General features: G+C 41.8%; 1 protein-coding gene across 6 annotated transcripts in view; it reads left to right on the top strand.

Moving 5' to 3' along the window:
- ADHFE1 (alcohol dehydrogenase iron containing 1) overlaps positions 1-19,435 on the top strand; it is a 52,910-nt gene that overhangs the window by 21,456 nt on the left and 12,019 nt on the right. Inside the window, exons 12-15 of one of the 6 annotated variants that reach the window (XR_006794337.3) lie at positions 123-219; positions 3,447-3,604; positions 5,410-5,563; positions 9,835-10,492. Coding sequence is in view for 4 of the 6 variants with exons in the window: in XM_045896466.3 (XP_045752422.1) it covers positions 123-219; positions 3,447-3,604; positions 10,501-10,584 (339 nt within the window). In the remaining 2 variants the exon portion in view is untranslated. The other 5 variants (XR_006794338.3, XM_045896466.3, XM_045896467.2 and 2 more) reach the window with 5 other exon arrangements.

Raw genomic sequence — 19,435 nt, 5'->3', positions numbered from 1 at the left:
GTTAAATGTATTTGTCAATTCTTGATTGCTTGGAGTACAGGCTAAAGTAATTTAATATCTAGAATATGCAGGTTAAAGACCCAACTTTGCCCCATTAGTCACCACATTTTGTTTCTCTTCAGCCTCATGGCCTTTCTGTGGTACTCACCTCCCCAGCGGTATTCACTTTCACAGCACAGATGTCTCCTGAACGGCACCTGGAAACAGCAGAAATACTGGGTACGAACCATTACTCATAAATCTGTGACCCACGTATGTGGAGCATTTTGTAGGGTTGCTTCTGAGGATAAAACATAAAGGATAATAATACCCATAAAGTTGCTTTGGAATAGTTTAATAATAAAATCTGAGTGACCTGCCTACAGTCCTATCTAGCACTAAAATTCTATAATTTTGCTTCTAATAATCTATTAGCAATGAAATGGAACCAAATATTGCTTATGTTAAATTTGTAGTAATGATACTTCTCGTTTTCATTCCCAAGGAACATGAGACTCTTTACATAGTATTAATGTTGTGAATGGTTTTTGCTACGTTCAGTGGGTAATAAAATGAATCTAATTCAGGAAGTAACAGTACCTTCCCAATTATAGAAAATCTAAACAGCTAGAAACTTTATAAAAGGATCCCAAAAGAAGAACTTGTTTTGCTGCTCTGTAGAATAAATAATGTCTATAACAAGACACCCACAGTGCTTTTTGAATCTCACAAGCAAAAAAATTATATTCAGGGGCGCCTGGGTGGCTCAGTTGGTTAAGCGACTGCCTTCGGCTCAGGTCATGATCCCGGAGTCCCGGGATCGAGTCCCGCGTCGGGCTCCCTGCTCGGCAGGGAATCTGCTTTTCCCTCTGACCCTCCCCCCTCTCATGTGCTTGCTCTCTCTCATTCTCTCTCAAATAAATAAATTTTTTTAAAAAATCTTTAAAAAAAATTATATTCAGGCTAGCTTTAGTGTTAAGTAAAAATTTTTGGTATTTTTCTAAGATGAGAACTCTTTCAAGTAGACTTTCAGAATTTGATTAACTTTCCAAACATTTTATTCCCCTACTTGTGTTTAGGGTAGGAAGGGAAAAGCTAAAAAGAAAACTTCATTATGCTCTTCAAGCTCCAGCCGTTGGGAGAGGTTATTTCCAAGAAGGTAGGCATGACCACAGACTCCACGTGTCCTGCTTCCCCTCCACATCTCTCTCACACTGACGTGTGTGCTTTCGTAGAGTTCCAGGTGCTGGGCTGTGCTGGGAATGCTAATGAGAGAAGTCCAGGGTAGAGAAGCAGTGCAGGGACCTGATTTCCCAGCATGGGCTACTGGAAATATGGTGCCTACCTTAGCAAGGATCTTGTGTCCCTTTTCCCTTTCGGGTTGGGGCTGTTTTTTTAGCCATTCTGGGGACTCAGATAGATGCCCGGTAAATACGCAGTGTAAGTAGGAAGGAACCCAAATAGTAGGCTAGATGTATGGTAAATGGGAAAGTCTGAGAGAACTCAAAGCTAAAATTCCAGGCAACCAACAACGTTACTGAGAAAGCAATTCCTCCAGTAGACAAAACTCAGGGTAGAACGCACCAATTCTTTCTCCTTGCATAGGAAGTTTTGTTTAATGTGATTCCATACTTAGCCATTAAATATTTTAATTCCCTATGTAATCTTAGATTTTCCTAGCTTTATACCAGTTTATTCTCTTTCCTACCCTCTCTTTTTTTCTCAAACACTTCACAGGAAAACCCAGAGGCTTTGATGCTATGTTTTATGGCAGCAATCCCAGGAACATAAAAACCTCATAAACTTTATATCGTGTGTCACCTTTCCACCTAATCCATATTTCAGCTGCCACTGTGTAATACAGACTGGTCTTGTCAGGCAAGGTTTACCTTCCATCCAGCCACGCTCCCAACTAGCCCCGTTTCGGGTTCTATTTAGACCTTTTCCTGGAATACTAAAACAGTTCTTGCTGTCATAGAAGAAAAGGTTAAAACTAATTGAATAGTGTGCTTCAGTAGGGACATAAACTATACATTCTAGTCTCCTTTTGAACAATACAGAGAAAGTAGCCTTGACTCAACATGAGGCATTTTGGATAATGACTTACGCCACATCTGTTTGTCGAGTGCTTCACTTCCTGGCAGTGAATGTGTTCGACTAGAACGGGTGAGGGGCTGGAGTGCTAAGGGTCTGGGGACTCTCACTGCTACCCTGCCTGAGGGCAGAACCCCTAGCTCTTCCACACTGATGTCTCTACGATTTCATGTACTGATTATTTTTTTTTAAAGATTTTATTTATTTATTCATGAGAGACAGGGAGAGAGAGAGAGAGGCAGAGGCAGAGGGAGAAGCAGGCTCCCTGCTGAGCAGGGAACCCGATGTGGGACTCGATCCCAGGACCTCGGGATCTTGACCCGAGCCGAAGGCAGATGCTTAACCATCTGAGCCACCCAGGCGCCCTCATGTACTAATTATTAATCATGTCCAAATTTCCACCCCTTGGCAACCTTCTTCCCCCTTCACCAACATCATTATTATCTACAGAGTAAATACTGTTTTCTTTTTTTTTTAAGATTTTATTTTTTTGACAGAGAGAGACACAGCAAGAGAGGGAACACAAGCAGGGGGAGTGGGAGAGGGAGAAGCAGCCTTCCTGCAGAGCAGGGAGCCTGATGCGGGGCTCAATCCCAGGACCCCAGCTGGGACCATGACCTGAGCTGAAGGCAGAAGCTTAACAACTGAGCCACCCAGGCACCCCTAAATACTGTTTCCTGAGAGTCTTTATGTTCTTGGTTCTGTCTGACTGGTTCTGTAATATTTATTTAGAGGAACCCGCCCTGCCATTTGGCAACAGAGCCCAAAATAAGAAGTTTTATAGCTATAGAGAAGAAATATTTCCTTGCCTGGCTACATATAATCCAGTTTTGTCATTTTCCTCCTTTGGGGCAGTCAGTGTTAGACTTTTGTACCTCTATATGTCCTTGCCACACAAGGTGTTTGCAAAGTGTTGGTCTTCTTTTCCTAAGATGTTGCAATGAGAAAAGATATTGAACACATATACCTCTAGATGTCAGCAAATTCCAAGCCTTGAAAGTTACATAAGCTTTTCTCCTACAAATGCTCCTTCCTCCTCATCCAAACACCAGCCTTCTTTTTTGGTCTCCTCCCTGTGCTTCTTTTCTTGGCTCAGTTCCTCCTCTTCCCACCACACCAGGGGCGAGCAGCCCATCGGATATGTGAAAGCCAGGTTAGCCTCAGCCAACTTCTCTGCAAAGGATCTCGGGGTTCTGCAGGCTGGCCTGGCCCATCTTTGTTCTGCAGGGCTGATCACTGGGCTGGCCTCCGTGTGGAGGCAGAGTGGTGCCCTTGTCCTTGGTGGTAGGGAGGCAGCAGTAGGTTATATATTCAGCTATCTTGTGACTGAATGATACCCTCTGTCTCTACAATCAGCACTTTGTGTCTTCTAGGAGCTGACACCTGCACTGCCAGGATCCCAGATGCTGGGCCTATTTTGGCAGACACACTCCGGAAATTCTTATTCGATCTGGATGTTGATGATGGCCTCGCTGCCATTGGTTACTCCAGCGCCGATATCCCTGCATTAGTGAAAGGAACGCTGCCCCAGGTAAGAGATGCAGGGTGTCTTCACTCCCTTCTGAGAAGCACAAAGCTGCTGGGAAACCGTGGTCCACTGGGGATGTTTTAGGGGAGAGGAAAACCAAGGGGTCCTCCAGCAGCTTTCAGGTCTCCTCCACACCAGAGAGCAGCTCTTCTCTTCCCCTGTGGGAGGGGGCCAGGCTCCCTCACCTTTATATTCTTCCATAAAACTGTGGCTTTTTGGAGCTTTCATGATGTAACTGAAAGGATCTTTTATGAAAACTCAAGGCAAAAACAACCACATTTGTCTTGAGGGTATGGCAAAATTTCCCTTTTTACCATTTCTGCTCTTTTAAGAGTCCACTATAAAACTACCTGAAGCCGTTCCAAAAGGACCACTAATATTATTTTATATTATAAGCGTTATAAATTCCTACTGTTTTGTGGAAAAATAGGCATGGCCTTTAAATCAATACTATTACAAAATCACTTTTTAATGTATCTGGGAGAGTATATTTTATACATATACATATACATACGTATCTGTGTCACTTTGGGTCTTACTTATTTAAATGTCACTAAAGAATTCAAACTGAGCTGCCAACTTTATTGGGTAGAATCATAATAGATGTAGAGTTTCCCCTCCAAGTTTCTTATGAAGAGAATTTACCCTCCCATTGCACCTCTCTTACCTTTTGGATCAGATACCCTTGTGCTGTAGCATCAGACCTTAAAAGGCTACAACCCCATTCGCTGCAACTCACCATAAAATCGCGCCAGAGCCACGAGGTCTCAGGTTTTGGACCACACCGTGCTCACCGTGCCCAGAGTATTCACTTAGTCCTTCTGTCTAAAATGGGAAAGATGTGGATCACTTAAACACTGTAAGGCTCTGAGCGCAAGGCACTGCTACCCAAAGTTAAGGCAAGCATGGATCTATCGCTGACTCTGAAACAGAGTTAACGACTATCCTATCCACCCCACACAGATTCCTGCTTACCCTAAGTAGCAGTGCTTTTCCCTCACCCCACTCTGGTTAAATAAAGGCCTCACACTAGCTTCTTCCCCACTTGGCAACTGCTTAGAATGTTGAAGACCTCACCACTCACATAAGATGATACTTGAACGGATTGGGTTAATAGACTCATGTGTCCTCAGGAGGTAGGTAGGTAATAGCAATGAACAAAGTAATTTAAAGCAGCAGGGAGTGGTGGGGACTTTGGTGAACTAGAAAGCTCATAATCCATCTCACTGGGTGTCTTTTCAGCTACAATGTATTATCCCCCAGCAGAAATTCAGGCCCCAGCGCTGAGCTTCCAATTTCAAAAAAAAAAAAAAATCCACTGGTAGAGTTTCCAATTTCCAACAAAAATCAACAATCTGGATGTTTGTATTGTATTCCCTGATTACCCACTGTACAAACCAAACATGGCCCATGGGCCGGCAGGTTCCCTGATTTAGACTCAGACCCGGTAGCCTCAGCAGCATCTAAAAATATAAATGAAGGAGAAAAAGAAACATCTCAAAGTGTAGCTGAGCTCTTAGGCTAACTCACAAACTCTTAGTTCTAAGCAACAAGTCCAAGGGACTAAATAGCCAAAAAATATGACCAACACAGTTATCTTATCCAAACCTACGAGGTTATTAATTCCATGAGTACAGGGTCATGTTTTCCTCACCGGTCCTCGACTGCACCGAGCACAGGCTAGTAAACGTGTTAAATGGACACATACCTGCAGCCCTGCAGCCCTCTCTCTTCCAAAGCCTTCTGTGCAGGTGTGCGTAATGGCTGAATGGCGGTAACTTTTTCAGAAGTTTCCTTACACTTGATAGGACTCACCTAATGACAAGAAGCCATGAAAGCCTGTCCAGGGATTCAGAGACCAGAGACCAAACAGTCGCCATGGTTTTTGACATGGCATTTGGCTCCTAGCCAGTGATAGTGTCCGTTCTGCAGGAGGGGTTCTGAAAAGTTCTGCTTACTCAGGTATGTGTGTTTGTCAACCTGCAGGGATGGTATCCATGATTTTCAGACAAAACCGTGTGATATTCTTGGCCATTTCATTGCTAGTGGCAACGCATCTTCCAGCCACCAGCACATGCTGCAAAGTGTTTACTGTTTAAATTCCAGTGTGCTCAGTCTTTTACTTTCAGAAACTGTTCCAGGTAGCAACAGATCCAGACTAACCTTTGAGACCATCCACTAAAATGGCAAGTTAATTAGGTATCATATTAAATGCCTCAGTGCACATACCATCCCGGGGAAATCACAGATAGCAAAGCCTTAATTAGACAAAACTAATTTCTTAGTTTCACAAAAGATGCAAGGTAAATTGGATCTTTTGAATACAAGTCATCTCTGTAGAGGAGGAGGCCAGGATCTCCTCAAGCTGTATTCAAAAGGCAGCCCCAACATGAATTGCTGCTTTTTTAATCATGTGCCTGTGATTGGGAGAAGCATAGTTAATTTTAATAAACTAGCACTAGTTCCATTTTGGAGTCCATGTAATTGAGTCAATGTGTTGTATATATGGAGAAGGCAGGAGAGATTCACAGGACTTTGGGAGGAATCTTAGCAATAAGCCTGTCTGTTTTGCAGATGAAGAACTACTATGGGTTTTTTGTTTGGTTTTTTTGGCAGCAGTGAACATTTTACAGGAATGCTATGGCAACTTCAGAATTTTACAAATGCAGCAGGCTAATCTTCACTTATTAGTATCTACAGGATTTAAGGTAGTGAGAGGGATAGGTTGGTTGCTGCAAAGAGTATTGCCAGAGAGATTATTTATGTGGTCGACATTTGATAAAGCTCCTTTTATGTTCAGCAAGAGGGATCAGTTTTCTCTGGAAGGCACAACCGGGCCAGTATTCTTGACCAAACGCCACATCCCATACTGATGGTGGCAACAGCAGCCCTGTGTACAGAGGCTTCCAACCGCCAACGTCAGGCTGCAAGGCAAGCAGGCAAGAATAAATTAATCTTCCCAGCGGGGTTCCTGAAACCTCTGGAAAAAAACATTTACATTTCAAATCAAAACATTTCATTTCTGAGGAGAGCTGTCTACCAAAATGAGCACTTCCACTCCCTGGCAGACAGGCCAGCCGAAATGTTATTTTATGAATGTGCTAAAAGTAGTAGTCAGGATTTATTTCAGTGCCCATGTTAATCAGTTGTCCCTCGGTCTTACACGTCTATAAATGATAGCGCATTGCTGAACACATCTTAATTCAGGGAGTTTAGCTTTTACATGGTATAGATGATATGAGTGGGGATAGATCACAAACTTTATGTCCCTGTCCTCGTTTAACCTATCCTGGGGTATTAGAAATGTGAAAGAGAAACTCAGATCAGCTTGGCCTGACGTACTTCTGAGACTCCTGAACCACTTCATCAAAGATGAACAGGATCGTTTTAAGGGCCTCTGAGCTCATCAGAGAAGATTCTCTCCTGTTATAAACAGAACAATGTGGCAGGACTTGGCGGCCATAGCAAATGCTAAACTTTGGTTCTTGACCCTGCGGCCAACACAGATGTAAGTCTCTGCCTTGCTATGCTTTTCCAAAATTCTTTAGTCTCTGAAGATCTGCTGCAGTGTAAAATTTTTGGTTTTACCCATGCTCTTCAGCATGTCCCCCCATCCTTCTCCCATCTGTCCATCCATTCTTCCTAATTATTTTTTTAATCATGGTAAAATATACTTAACATAAAATTTACTATTTTAACCATTTTTTTAAGTGTACAATTCAGTGCCATTGAGTACATTTAGTATTGAGCAACCGTCCCAACTATCCATTTCCAGAACTTCTAAACCATTTCAAATAGAAGCTCTGCTCTATTGCTTAATAGTGAAATAGTAACTCCCCTTTTCCAGCCCCTGAGAACCTCTACTCCACTTTCTGGCTCTATGAATTTGCCTCTTGCAGGTACCTCATATAAGAGATACAATATTTGTCCTTTTGTGTCAGCGTAATGTCTTCACTTAGCATAAATCTTTAATGTGTCTGAATTTCATTCCTTTTTATGGCTGAATAATATTCCATTGCATGGATATACCACCTGTTGCTTATCCATTCATCTGCAGATGGACACTTGGGTTGTTTCCATCTTCTGGCTATTGTAATGGATAACCTTCTGGCTATGAACATTGGTGTACAAAAATATGTTTTAGTCTCTGCTTTCAGTTCAATTGGTTATATACCTAGAAATAAAACTATAGGATCATAGGGTGATTCTCTGTTTAACTTTTTGAGGAACTGCCAAACTGTTTTCCATAGAGAATGCATCATTTTACATTCCCACCAAGAATGCATGAGGGTTCCAATTTCTCCATATCTTCACCAAGATTTCTTATTTTCCATTTTTTGGATAGCTATCCTGATGGATGGGAAGTGAGAACTCACTGTGGTTTTGAAGTGCACTTTGCTAATGACTAAAGATGTTGAGCATCTTTTCATGTGCTTACTGGCTATTTATATATCTTCGTTAAAGAAATATCTATTCAAGTCTTTTGCCTATTTTTGAGATGGTTTGTTTGGGGTTTTCTGCTGTTGAGTTGCAGTAATTATTTATATATTCTAGTTATTAACCCCTCATCAGATCTATAATTTGCACTTTTCTCATTCTGAGTTGTCTTTTCAACTCTCTTGAGAGTGTCCTTTGATACATAAAACTTTTAAATTTTGATGTAGTCCAATTTACCTAATTTTGTATTGCCTGTGCTTTTGATGTCATATCCAAGAAATTATTGCCAAATCTAACATCATGAAATTTTCCTCTCTTCTGTTCTAAGAGTTTTGGTTTTAGCTCTCAGATTTAAGTCTTTACATTTAGGCCTATTTTGAGTTAATTTTTTAAATAATTCTTCCTATTTTCATTCTTCCTTTTACCTTACAAATACTTATTGAGGTCCTACTACATACCATATAGTATACAAGGACACAAGGAAGAGGAAAATAAAGTCTCTTCACGCCCTTATGGAGCTTACATTTTAGTGAGAGAAGACAGATGATAGGCATCTAATCAAATATAAATAAGATACAAGTGAAATCATTCCAGATAGTGATTAGTGGTATGAAGGGAAACCTGGATAATGAGATAGTGATTTCACATGGGACAGTGTGGCAGGAACTCCAGCAAGGGTGGTCAGAGAGGCTTCTGACTACAGGTGAAGGCAGCCACATTAAGATCTGGGAACAGCACTGCAGGCAAAGGGGAAAGGCCCTGAGACAGGGTGAAGATGAGCATTTTCGTGGGACTGAGAGGGGATGGTGGGGCTAAGTGAGATGAACTGATGGGAGAAGAGTCAGAGCTGAGGTGAGCAGCAGGGCCAAACAGTGTGGTATTGGAGGCCATGGTCTTGTCATTGCAATGGGAAGTCCGCAGAGAGCATTAAGCAAGTAATGATATGAACAAATTTACACTGGGAAAAAGTTATCACTCTGGCTGCTGTGTGAAGAATGGCCTCTAGGGGGAGAGAGTAGAGCAAAAGTGGAAACAGACTTTTGGAGGGGGGTAGTCAGGATGACTTAGACTTGGGTTGTGGCGGAACAGGAGGTGATAAGTGGTCAGATTAGGGATTTGCTCTGGAGGTAGATCTGACAAGTTTGCTGGTGGATTAAACTTGCAGAGAAGGGAAAGAGGAATCAAGAGGACTCCTAGGCTTTTCCCTGAGTGACTGGGTGTCACTGCTGAGATGAGAAAAATGGGAGGCAGGTGGAGTCAGAGTTCTGTCTTGAATATGTGAATTTTGAGATGCCAATATCCCCCTCCCACCATTTTCATTAATGCAACAAATAACTGTTAAGCACCTATGTACTGTGTGTTGAGCACCCGAGCAGACACTGGGCATGAAGAATGCGCACAGCCCTGCCCTCATGGAGCTGCCTCATCTACTAGGTATGCTCCCACACAAGTACTTAGCGTAAGAAAACAAACCAAGAGACCCGTGAGAATGGAACCAAAACTGGCATATATCTTAATTTCATTGAGGCCCAGAAATTTGGACACAGGGTAGTCATTGTAGTATCTTTTAATCTCCTGTCCCACTGGGATTAAGGAGACACTGATGGGGGTATAAATAGCAATAGGGTGTGCCATCTTTGCTGACTCCACCCAAAAACACTGGAGAAATTGAGCAAGTCACTGAATTCATTTAGGAAGGTAGAAGTAAAACCTTAGTTAATATTAAAAAGGAGTCACTTGTTGTCCTTAGCATGAAAGCTGATGTCCTAATGAAGTCTTTTTGAATATATTTTCAGTCCAAGTTGCAAAATATACAGTCTTTGAAGTGAAGGACAAGCTGCTTCTATTTTCCTCAGCAGCACCTGCTGTACCTGGGACAACGCTCTCTGCACAGAGAGCCTACCTGGCTGAGGCTCCGCCCAATGCTGTTTGGTCATTATAGCAAGTGTTTTGCCCGAGGATCGTTTGGTTCTGTACTTTGGGCAGAAAGCTATTGCCAGAACATAAGGCAAAGGCAATGGCTTTTGAAAGCTTTGTGGAAAAGAGGCATCATTTGATGAACTTCTGAGTGGGGGATCAGCTAGTATGAAGCAAACAAGAAATGGGATTTTTAGGGCGCCTGGGTGGCTCAGTTGGTTAAGCGACTGCCTTCGGCTCAGGTCATGATCCCGGAGTCCCTGGATCGAGTCCCTGGATCGAGTCCCTGGATCGAGTCCCGCATCGGGCTCCCTGCTCGGCAGGGAGTCTGCTTCTCCCTCTGACCCTCCCCCCTCTCATGTGCTCTCTCTCATTCTCTCTCTCACAAATAAATAAATAAAATCTTTAAAAAAAAATTGGATTTTTAAAGATAGGACTATTAACAAGTCATTGATTCTTATGGCCAAGTTAACTTACATAACCTAGTCGCTTTTACAAACTATCTTTTCAAAGTCCTGGGTAAATCCTTTTGTTTACTGTTTCAGGAAAGGGTCACCAAGCTTGCACCACGCCCTCAGTCAGAAGAGGATCTGTCTGCTCTGTTTGAAGCTTCAATGAAATTGTATTAATATTCATTCTTACTGAAAGAATTACCACTGGCCATCATAGTCCTGACAAGAGAAGCCAAGCTAGCCAGAACTTTGTCTTTTCATCTCCACATATAACATACCTGTTACCAGTCTGAATGTGTTATAAATTTATCCTGCAGAAGATTCCCTGATGCTCAAAGTCAAGCTACTTCCATAAAATAGTGGGAAAATACCCACTATGTCGGACCTTGAGCGAGACTTTAGGGATCCGTGTTCCTGTCCCAAACCCCACAGATTGCCACTGCTCTATTTATCAAATGGGCAAAAACTCAGTATCTATCAAAAACATAAATGCACATATCCTATGCCCAGTAATCCCCAGTCTAGAAATTTATCCTATAGAAATACTAGCACAAGTGTGTTAAGAAATATGGCAAGGATAAACAAATAATACATTATGTTAAAAAAAAAGAGAGAGAGAGAGAAGAAGAAGATAGTAGGAAGGGGAAAATGAAGGGGGGAAAATCGGAGGGGGAGACAAGCCATGAGAGCCTATGGACTCTGAGAAACAAACTGAGGGTTCTAGAGGGGAGAGGGGTGGGAGGATGGGTTAGCCTCGTGATGGGTATTAAAGAGGGCACATATTGAATGGAGCACTGCATGTTATACGCAATGAATCATGGAACACTACATCAAAAACTAATGATGTAATGTATGCTGACTAACAAAGTTAAAAAAAAAAGAAATATGGCAAGGATGTTTCTGGCAGCACATTTCCTAATAAAAAATCTGAAAGAACCTAAATATTCATTAATAGTATAGAGATAAATAAATCATAGTATATTAAATAATGGAATGCCATAGTGCTATAAGAATGAGATAAATCTATTGGAAATATGCCCATGATATACTGCTAAATTGGAAAAAAGCAGAACAATTATATATTTGTATGGTCTGATTTTTACTTATTAAATTATATATAAATATATGTCTAGAGAGAGAAAGGATACACATCAAAATATTAAAAGTTATCACTGGAGGGGCGCCTGGGTGGCTCAGTCAGTTAAGCGTCTGCCTTCGGCTCAGGTCGTGATTCCAGGGTCCTGGGATCGAGCCCCACATCAGACTCCTTGCTCAGCAGGGAGCCTGCTTCTCCCCTGCCTGCTGTTCCCCCTGCTTGTGCTTGCTCTCTCTTTCTCTCTCTCTCTCTCTCGTTCTGTGTCAAATAAATAAAAAATCTTTGGAAAAAAAATAAAAGTTATCACTGGAGAAATGGACTTTGGGGTATAGAGAATTAAGAGAAAATATTTCACTTTATATTTTATACTTCCCATTTTTATTTCATAAACATCTGTATTGTTTGGATTTGTTACAAGCCCATATTTTCTGATTTTAAAAGGGCCAAAAAAAATAAAGGGGCCAGAGAACAGAGAAAAATACCACTTTATTGTTTTAGGTCAGATTCATCTTAATTTATAAAAATACTAATAACTAATATTTAAAGATTAAAATAGACCCAAAGAGGTAAAATATTAGGGACTGATCCTCAAGTAAATAGTTCTTTTGAGAAAAACACTAACATCCTACATGGTAATTCCCTCTTTGGAAAGATGTGTTCGGTGCTCAAAATAAATTAACTCAAAAGCAAGCAGTGTTGTAGTTTATAGACTTCAGCCTTGCAAGTAGAATCTAAGTAGCATAATCTCTGTTATCCCCAGCCTGCAAAAATTTCTACAGCTCATTTCTCCTCATAAACGTTACCACACTGATTTTTTTTTTTGCCTGCTCCAGCTTTGGAAGTCTGGATCTCAGTGTACTTGTGGATTTATTCATGTTTTAAACTGAATTAAAGTTTTAATTGAATAAGTAATGTATATATAATTACATCAGGATTTTAAAAAACGGAAGAGAAGTGCATTACTTGCCTTCAAACTGGCCAGGCCCACTTTATCTGTATCAAGGTCTTTATTTCCTTGAGATCTTTTAAATAACATTGAGATAATGTTTATAGAGGTTTCTCTAACTTTATAAACATAAAATGTGGTCAGTACCAAAAACTGGTAATACAAACACAAAAGAAAATATCTGATCATATTGCACCATCCAGAAGACAGCCACTATTAAAAATTTGGTTTATGTTTTTTTATTATATGCATGAATATATTTTTGACATGGAAATGATATCATTAGGGTATAGTTTTAATTCCTACAGAACATTCAAATTATTTATACCAAGTACCCAAAAGGCAAGCTTAGGACAGTACCAAAAGAATTTCAGTTATATCTTACAGACCACATCTAGCTAAAATTCCCTCCAGCATTTCAAGAGTATCATGGGTTTTGAAAGCAGAAGCTGTGTGATTGAGCGTACAGCTAAACTCTCTGCCAGTCTGAGATCCTTCAGGAAACTTTAGTAAAAGTTGTTAATGTCTCAAAATACATTTGGCACAGCAAAAACGTATGTGTCTCCCCATCAACCCACCCTCCCAAAAAGTCCAGGTAAGTTCTAGAAATTCTACAAGGTGATGTAGCATCATTAGAACGGCATTAGATTAGGGGTCAAGGGCCGTGGGCTCCACTCCAGTCCCTTAGTCTTTCTTGGGCTTTACTGTATTCAACCAAGGCCTCTTCCACTTTGAAAATGCTATGCCTAGATTTTATGTACTCCATAGTCCTTAATGTGTGATTTTGAGTTTGGGAAATGTAATGTAAAATAATTTGAGACATAAAAATGCATTCTTGATCTCTCTTAAATGTTCGATGCCTTTACTACCAGTAGCCAGATGTCTAAATGTGACTCACCCGGAGGAGTGTTTGGTATTCATACTGATGATGACTCTGTAGAGAAGGATTTAAAGGTCAGGCATGAAGAAACAGATTTAGGAAGGCTTCATGTTTTTTATCTTAATACCCATCATGTTGGTCCTTACAATTTGAGAATATGGAAAAGATGTGTTTCTTGACTTACCAGCTATTAAAAGAATGTGAGATAAGAAATTCAGCCCATTTCTGTAAACCAAACACTTCGATATTTCTGAGACAAGTGCATTTTTCTAAGTCAAATCCTATTTTTTATTGATTACCTTTAAAAGACCAAAAAGTTTTCAAGGGTTATAGCTCCATTTATATGGATTAATTTACTTGCTAAGGCAAGAAAAATTAAAAGAATTGTATTCAAAAGTTTGTCTAATATCACTTTCACAAGACTATCATATTTGGTGAATTTTCACTCAAAATACATGCACATCCCTAACTTGTTTTATGATACAGAATACTAATTTGTTTCAAGTACATCATGTTTATGGTTTTTGTCAAGTGCCACAATAAACAGCCTATTTGTTTTGCACTCCTCTCCCTTCCCCATGCACCAGGAGGGCTGTGCTGGGCTTGGCATTTTTGCATCGCTGTGGACACAGCTGTGGGGTATTTTCCAGTGGTCAGTGAAGTCTGCTCTTGTAAAATACAGACAAGTACAGTATCAAAATAGAGAGCAAAACTTTCTTTCCTGGCCTTTTAACCCTGAGAAAGATTAATGATTGTTTGGATTAGAAACTGTACCCTAATGAGGGACTGTTGCCTCTGGGGAGTGGGTCTGGGAAAGGGGACTGTTCACCTCCGGGTCAACATTGCACATGCTGCCTCGTCTCTGATGACCAGCAACCCCAAGCTGAGACAGCTGCCCAGACCCTCCATCAAACGCCTGACCCTCTGGGAGCTGTTGCGGAGGCCGGCCCACATCCCCGCCATCACCATCACAATGGTCTGCCCAAGGTAGTCTCCAGGGATGAGCTGCACTTTGAATGGGCAGAAATTGCTTCTTGAAGACCTAGGTTGAATTACTGGCAGCTGGGAGTGGGAGGGTCTAGTTTCTGTTGCTATTATCCCACTACACTGTCTTTCTAACCACCCCCAACAACTCTCCGAATAAATGCATCCCCCCGCGCCCCCCCCCCCCGCCCCGGTAAACTGCAATAACTGTTGGTAATTTTATCCCATGTGAAATCCCTCATGAAGCTCCGTGAAGAACAGCCAACTTTAAAGTAACCCTACTTCATTCTTTCTGGCTTTAACTATTGGCTTTTTAATTTGGGTATTTTTAATTGGCTTTCCAACTTATAAAATTGGAAACTGATTAAAATAATCATGAGCGAAAAAGAGAAAATAACTACCATCATGCCATTACCCAAACACAGCTGCTATTATTTGATATACTTCCTTTCCATCTTTTTCATTTGGGTGGTGTAATTTCCAGCTCATTTCCCTCAAGGCATGACAGTTTAAGTATTTTCTACATTGCCACATAATCTTCATAATCATTCTTTTTAAAGGTACACAATGTTTTGTTGAATAGAAATTTAAGCATTTGTCCTTATTACAGGGCATCAAAATTGCTTCCAAATTTTGACCCCTACCAATGATATAGCAATGAATACTGGGTATGTGGCTTTTTTTTTTTTTTCATATTCTAAATTAACTTCTTAGGTTAACTCCAAACTGAATTTTTATATTAAGAGTATGGACATTTTTATGACTTTTGATTCATGCTGTCAAATTGTTTATACGCCACTATTGTCTTAACTTTGTGTCCCCTCTCCTTCAATCTTCTCTTTAAAATAAATAGTGTAAGCCAGCAAGAAATGAAACAGAGCTCACATGGATGACCAGGGGTAGGCTATTTGTACAGACCTGCAAGAGTCACCTTTGATTTTTTTTTTTTTATATTAGTATATCTTAACAGTTCACATGAACAGAAACAGATTAAAATTTTCAAATAAAATTATGAAATTTATTTTAGTGTTACTTAAGTGAAACTGTAGATCACCAAGACTACTTTTGTCGCATTTTTTTTTCCTTCTAGAACCTTCCATGGGACCCTAAACCTATGGGCTTGTGTTATTCACAGTCCCCCTGTTTTCCTGGCCAAAAAAAACAGACCCACGGGGACATATAAATATCCTTTTCTATAAGGCTGTTCTAGAACCATCCAGGCCTGTGAGTGTAAGGATTGCTGCACTGGGAGGAGGTAACCAACAACCATCTCCACCAAGATCCCTCCCAAGGGTCTAAGTTGCCCCTTTAATCAAAAACCTCTCAAATCTTTGCCAGTTATGCACATTGGTCCCATGTGGCTTTGGCAACATTTACTGGAGACCACTGTGAACCATATACCAAGCATTGCATAGGAGAAAAGAATGTTTGTAAAGCAACATACAAATGGAAAGATGTCTAAAGAGTACCACCAGGCTGGAGTGGCCACCTGAGTAAGGACAGGCTAATTTTCATTCATTTTTCACATCTCCTTTAACCACTATATACTCAGTACATAGCTCAGTACCTTAACAAAGTATTTTCCCAAAGGAGGAAGAAGACCATGGATTTGAGGAGAGGAGGATTGGGGTTCTGCAGGCAGGGGTGATTGGGGGGGAGGCTAGGGAATGATTACAGAAACATGACATTTAGTAGTATTTTTTTAGTAATATTTAACCAAACTATTGTCACTTTATAAATATCAACTCTTATGAAATGTGGAGGCCAATTTACTAGGGCATAGCTGGCAACAATAATAAACTAAAGACAATAACAGTTTCATTCTAACAGTTTCAGACACTTTTTTTTTTAAGTAGGCTCCAAACCCAGTACGGGGCTTGAACTCACAACCCTGAGATCAAGACCTGAGTCGATACAAGAGTCTGGTGCTTAACTGACTTAGCCACCCAGGTGACCCTTATAAGTTTCAAATAACAGTCGTTTGCTGGGCCCTCCACCCATGCCAGGCCCTTTATCAAGGGTTTGCCCACTATGAGAGAGGCATTGCTATGTCCTTTTTGCACAAATGAGGAAACTAAGTTAAAAAAAAAACCTGCCAACTTCACACAGCTAGTAAGGGGTAGGACTAGCACTCAATCCGAAAGTCATCTTGACCCTGCTGCATTCCCAGCCACCAAATTCACTGCCTTTCAAGTGCCTTCTGTTGTCTGAGAGCTTCTTGAATTGCATCTAAACACTGTATACACTTGTGTACAACACAATACGTTGAACATAGTAGGGGACCCCTAAGTATTTGTGGAACAGAGGATTCTATTTCATTGAAAGGGAAAAAAGGAGAAGAGAAAAAAGAAGATCCTGCAAGCCTTTGACATGTCAGAGAAAAGTTGAGCTGGCCGTGCTGGTGACCACACAGAAGGGTATTAGAGGAAGGTAAAAGAGCCACCTTGGGGATGAATCCCAGCCCTGCCTCTTACTGAGTAGCCTAGGGTAAAGACTTAGATTTTCTGAGCACAAACCTTACCTCACAGGGTTGTTAGAAACATCAATAGGAAGTAATGTATGCGAAATGTCCTTGCTCAGTAAATGTTACTTCTCTTCCCTTTCCTGAATGGAAAGCTTGCAGGAGGACTTTCACCCCAGCAGCTGACTAGCAGATCACTACAGTGACGCCAGTTGTATACTAAGGACTTCCAAACTTCCCTCAGAACAAGAAGTACCTGGGACGCTAGTTAAAGATATAGATCAGTCCTTTCCTCCTACCCCCGAGAAATTCAAATCTTGTCAACCTGGGTTGGAACCCAGGAGACAGCTGTTAACGTCAGTTTGGTTTAGGAAAGTTAAAACAGCACTTGGGCCTGTTTGGCAGCCTCTTGGCATAGATGGTGACAGAAACAGAGCAGGGGTCTCAACCTTCACTGTGCATCAGAAGCTTCTGGAGGGCTTAGTAAAACATGGGTTGCTGGGCCAGGTCCCCAGAGTTTCTGATTCAGTAAGTCCAGGTGGGAAGTGAGAATCTGCATTTCTAACTGCTTCTCAGGAACCACACTCTTGAGAGGATTGCAATTTTCTCACATTTCAAACTTAGCTGGCTCAGATTTCAGCTGGAATTAGTTCTACATAGTGTGTGGCAAGACCGTGAGCCCCTGGGGAGGGTCAGGACAACACCCGAAACTTACCTCAGGACTCCTCCACCAGACTGGGTACCCACGCCTGAGCGCTGTCCTGCCCCTTCCCCACCATGACCCGCTGGTCCTGCAGCTCCTCCTCGCGTTTCCACCTGATTTTCAGGCTGAGACCTTTCAGGATGTGCCCATCAAAGCCTGAGCAGAAAGGAGACGCTCGCTTAGGACTCCAGCCTTGGTGGTATTTGCTTCAACCATGAGGATACTATTAAAAAGTATATCAAGTACCAGAACACCAAGTTTCATTTCAGTATAATCGGTATAAAGAATGTAAGACGCCCAGCTAGGAGGTTACCAGACTAATAAAACTGTTCTGGCTAATCTGTTTAAAAAAGAAACTAGCGGCGCCTGGATGGCTCAGTCCGTGTCCAACTCTTGATCTCAGTTCAGGTCTTGATCTCTGGGTCGTGAGTTCAAGCCCCACATTGGGAGGCTACCTAAAATAAAAAAGAAAATGAAAATCCTCCTTGTTATATTCCTATTTTAAAAGCTATGTTGTGAAAAGTTTCCATTCTAACGTGGAAAAAAGGGATGTAAAAAAGAGTGAATACATGTATAGCAATGCCTGTAATTACTGGTAAAGTAGCTCCTTGGATACAAATCAAACAAACTATGCTTCAAGGGCAAAAGCGCCAAGGTGAAGAAAAGGACAGCTACTTACACCCAGTTAGAAAAAGAGAACACAGGGCGCCTGGGTGGCTCAGTCCTTCAGCGTCTGCCTTCGGCTCGGGTCATGATCCCAGGCTCCTGGGATCGAGCCCCTCATTGGGCTCCCTGCTCGGCGGGAAGCCCGCTTCTCCCTCTGCCACTCCCCCTGCTTGTGTTCCTGCTCTCGCTGTCTCTCTCTGTCAAATAAATAAATAAATAATCTAAAAAAAAAAAAAAGAAAAAGAGAACACAGCGGTCCTGCTGCTCACTCAAAGGCACCACAGGGCTCCCTGTTCGGGCTCTTCTTGTTGACACGCAGCATTAGCTCCCTACCATATGCCCTTGCTAGCCTTAAAAAAATAAAACTGCCAGTTATTTTACCAGCAAACCGCGGGTTTATTTTGAATGGCAGGGAACCGCGATCAAGGACAAGCAGGCTACCGCAAAACCATAGGCAAGCACACAGACCGAAAGAGAGGAGGGCAGTTGGGAGGGCTGTTATAAACAAAAAGCCCATTGGACTAAACTGGGAGTTTGAATGATAGTGACTTTTCGGGGCGCCTGGGTGGCTCAGTTGGTTAGGCGGCTGCCTTCGGCTCAGGTCATGATCCTGGGGTCCTGGGGTCCTGGGATCGAGCCCCGCATCAGGCTCCCTGCTCGGCCGCAAGCCTGCTTCTCCCTCTCCCACTCCCCCTACTTGTGTTCCCCCTCACGCTCTCTCTGTGTCAATTAAATAAATAAATAAAATATTTAAAGGATAGTGACTTTTCATTGGCTGAGCTGTGACTCTGCTCTCTCTCATTGGCTGGGCTGTTGCCGAGGGAGCAGGAAAGCCTCTCCTCCTCCAGGGATAGTGAAGTAGTGTTCACTGCAAGGTCTGGCTCTTCCTGTTGGGTCTGCAGTTGACAAGTGGTGGGGCCTAAGAGCGCCCCCAGCTGGCCTCCAACTCTATTCTAAAATGAGCTGTCCTTTCATTAATTTTCACACCCTTGATAAAGGGTTTTGGATGATCTCACCAGAAATGAGCACAGGCTGGGAGGGCTGGTCCCCTGTCATGCTACTGAAACACCAAAATCTATAGATTTAAAATGTTTGACTTAACATTGAGTAGAAAAAGATATTCCCTAATTTTGTGAAGGGAGAGAGATGGAGCACCTCCCAAACTTTCATTGGTTGTCCCCTATGCCCCAGTCTGGCCAATAGGAGGAATATTATCTTTGTTAGCTTGGATTCCCCCACCTTTCTTGGGTGGACCAGAGTTACCCAGTATGATGGACTGAATTGTTTCCCCA

Source organism: Mirounga angustirostris, unplaced genomic scaffold (assembly GCF_029215605.1).
Source record: "Mirounga angustirostris isolate CCGP_5_RB_7025 unplaced genomic scaffold, mMirAng1.0.hap1 SCAF_4, whole genome shotgun sequence".
NCBI lineage: Eukaryota > Metazoa > Chordata > Mammalia > Carnivora > Phocidae > Mirounga > Mirounga angustirostris.
Note: the sequence above shows the minus strand (reverse complement) of the source record. Positions and strands in the feature narration are given on the sequence as shown.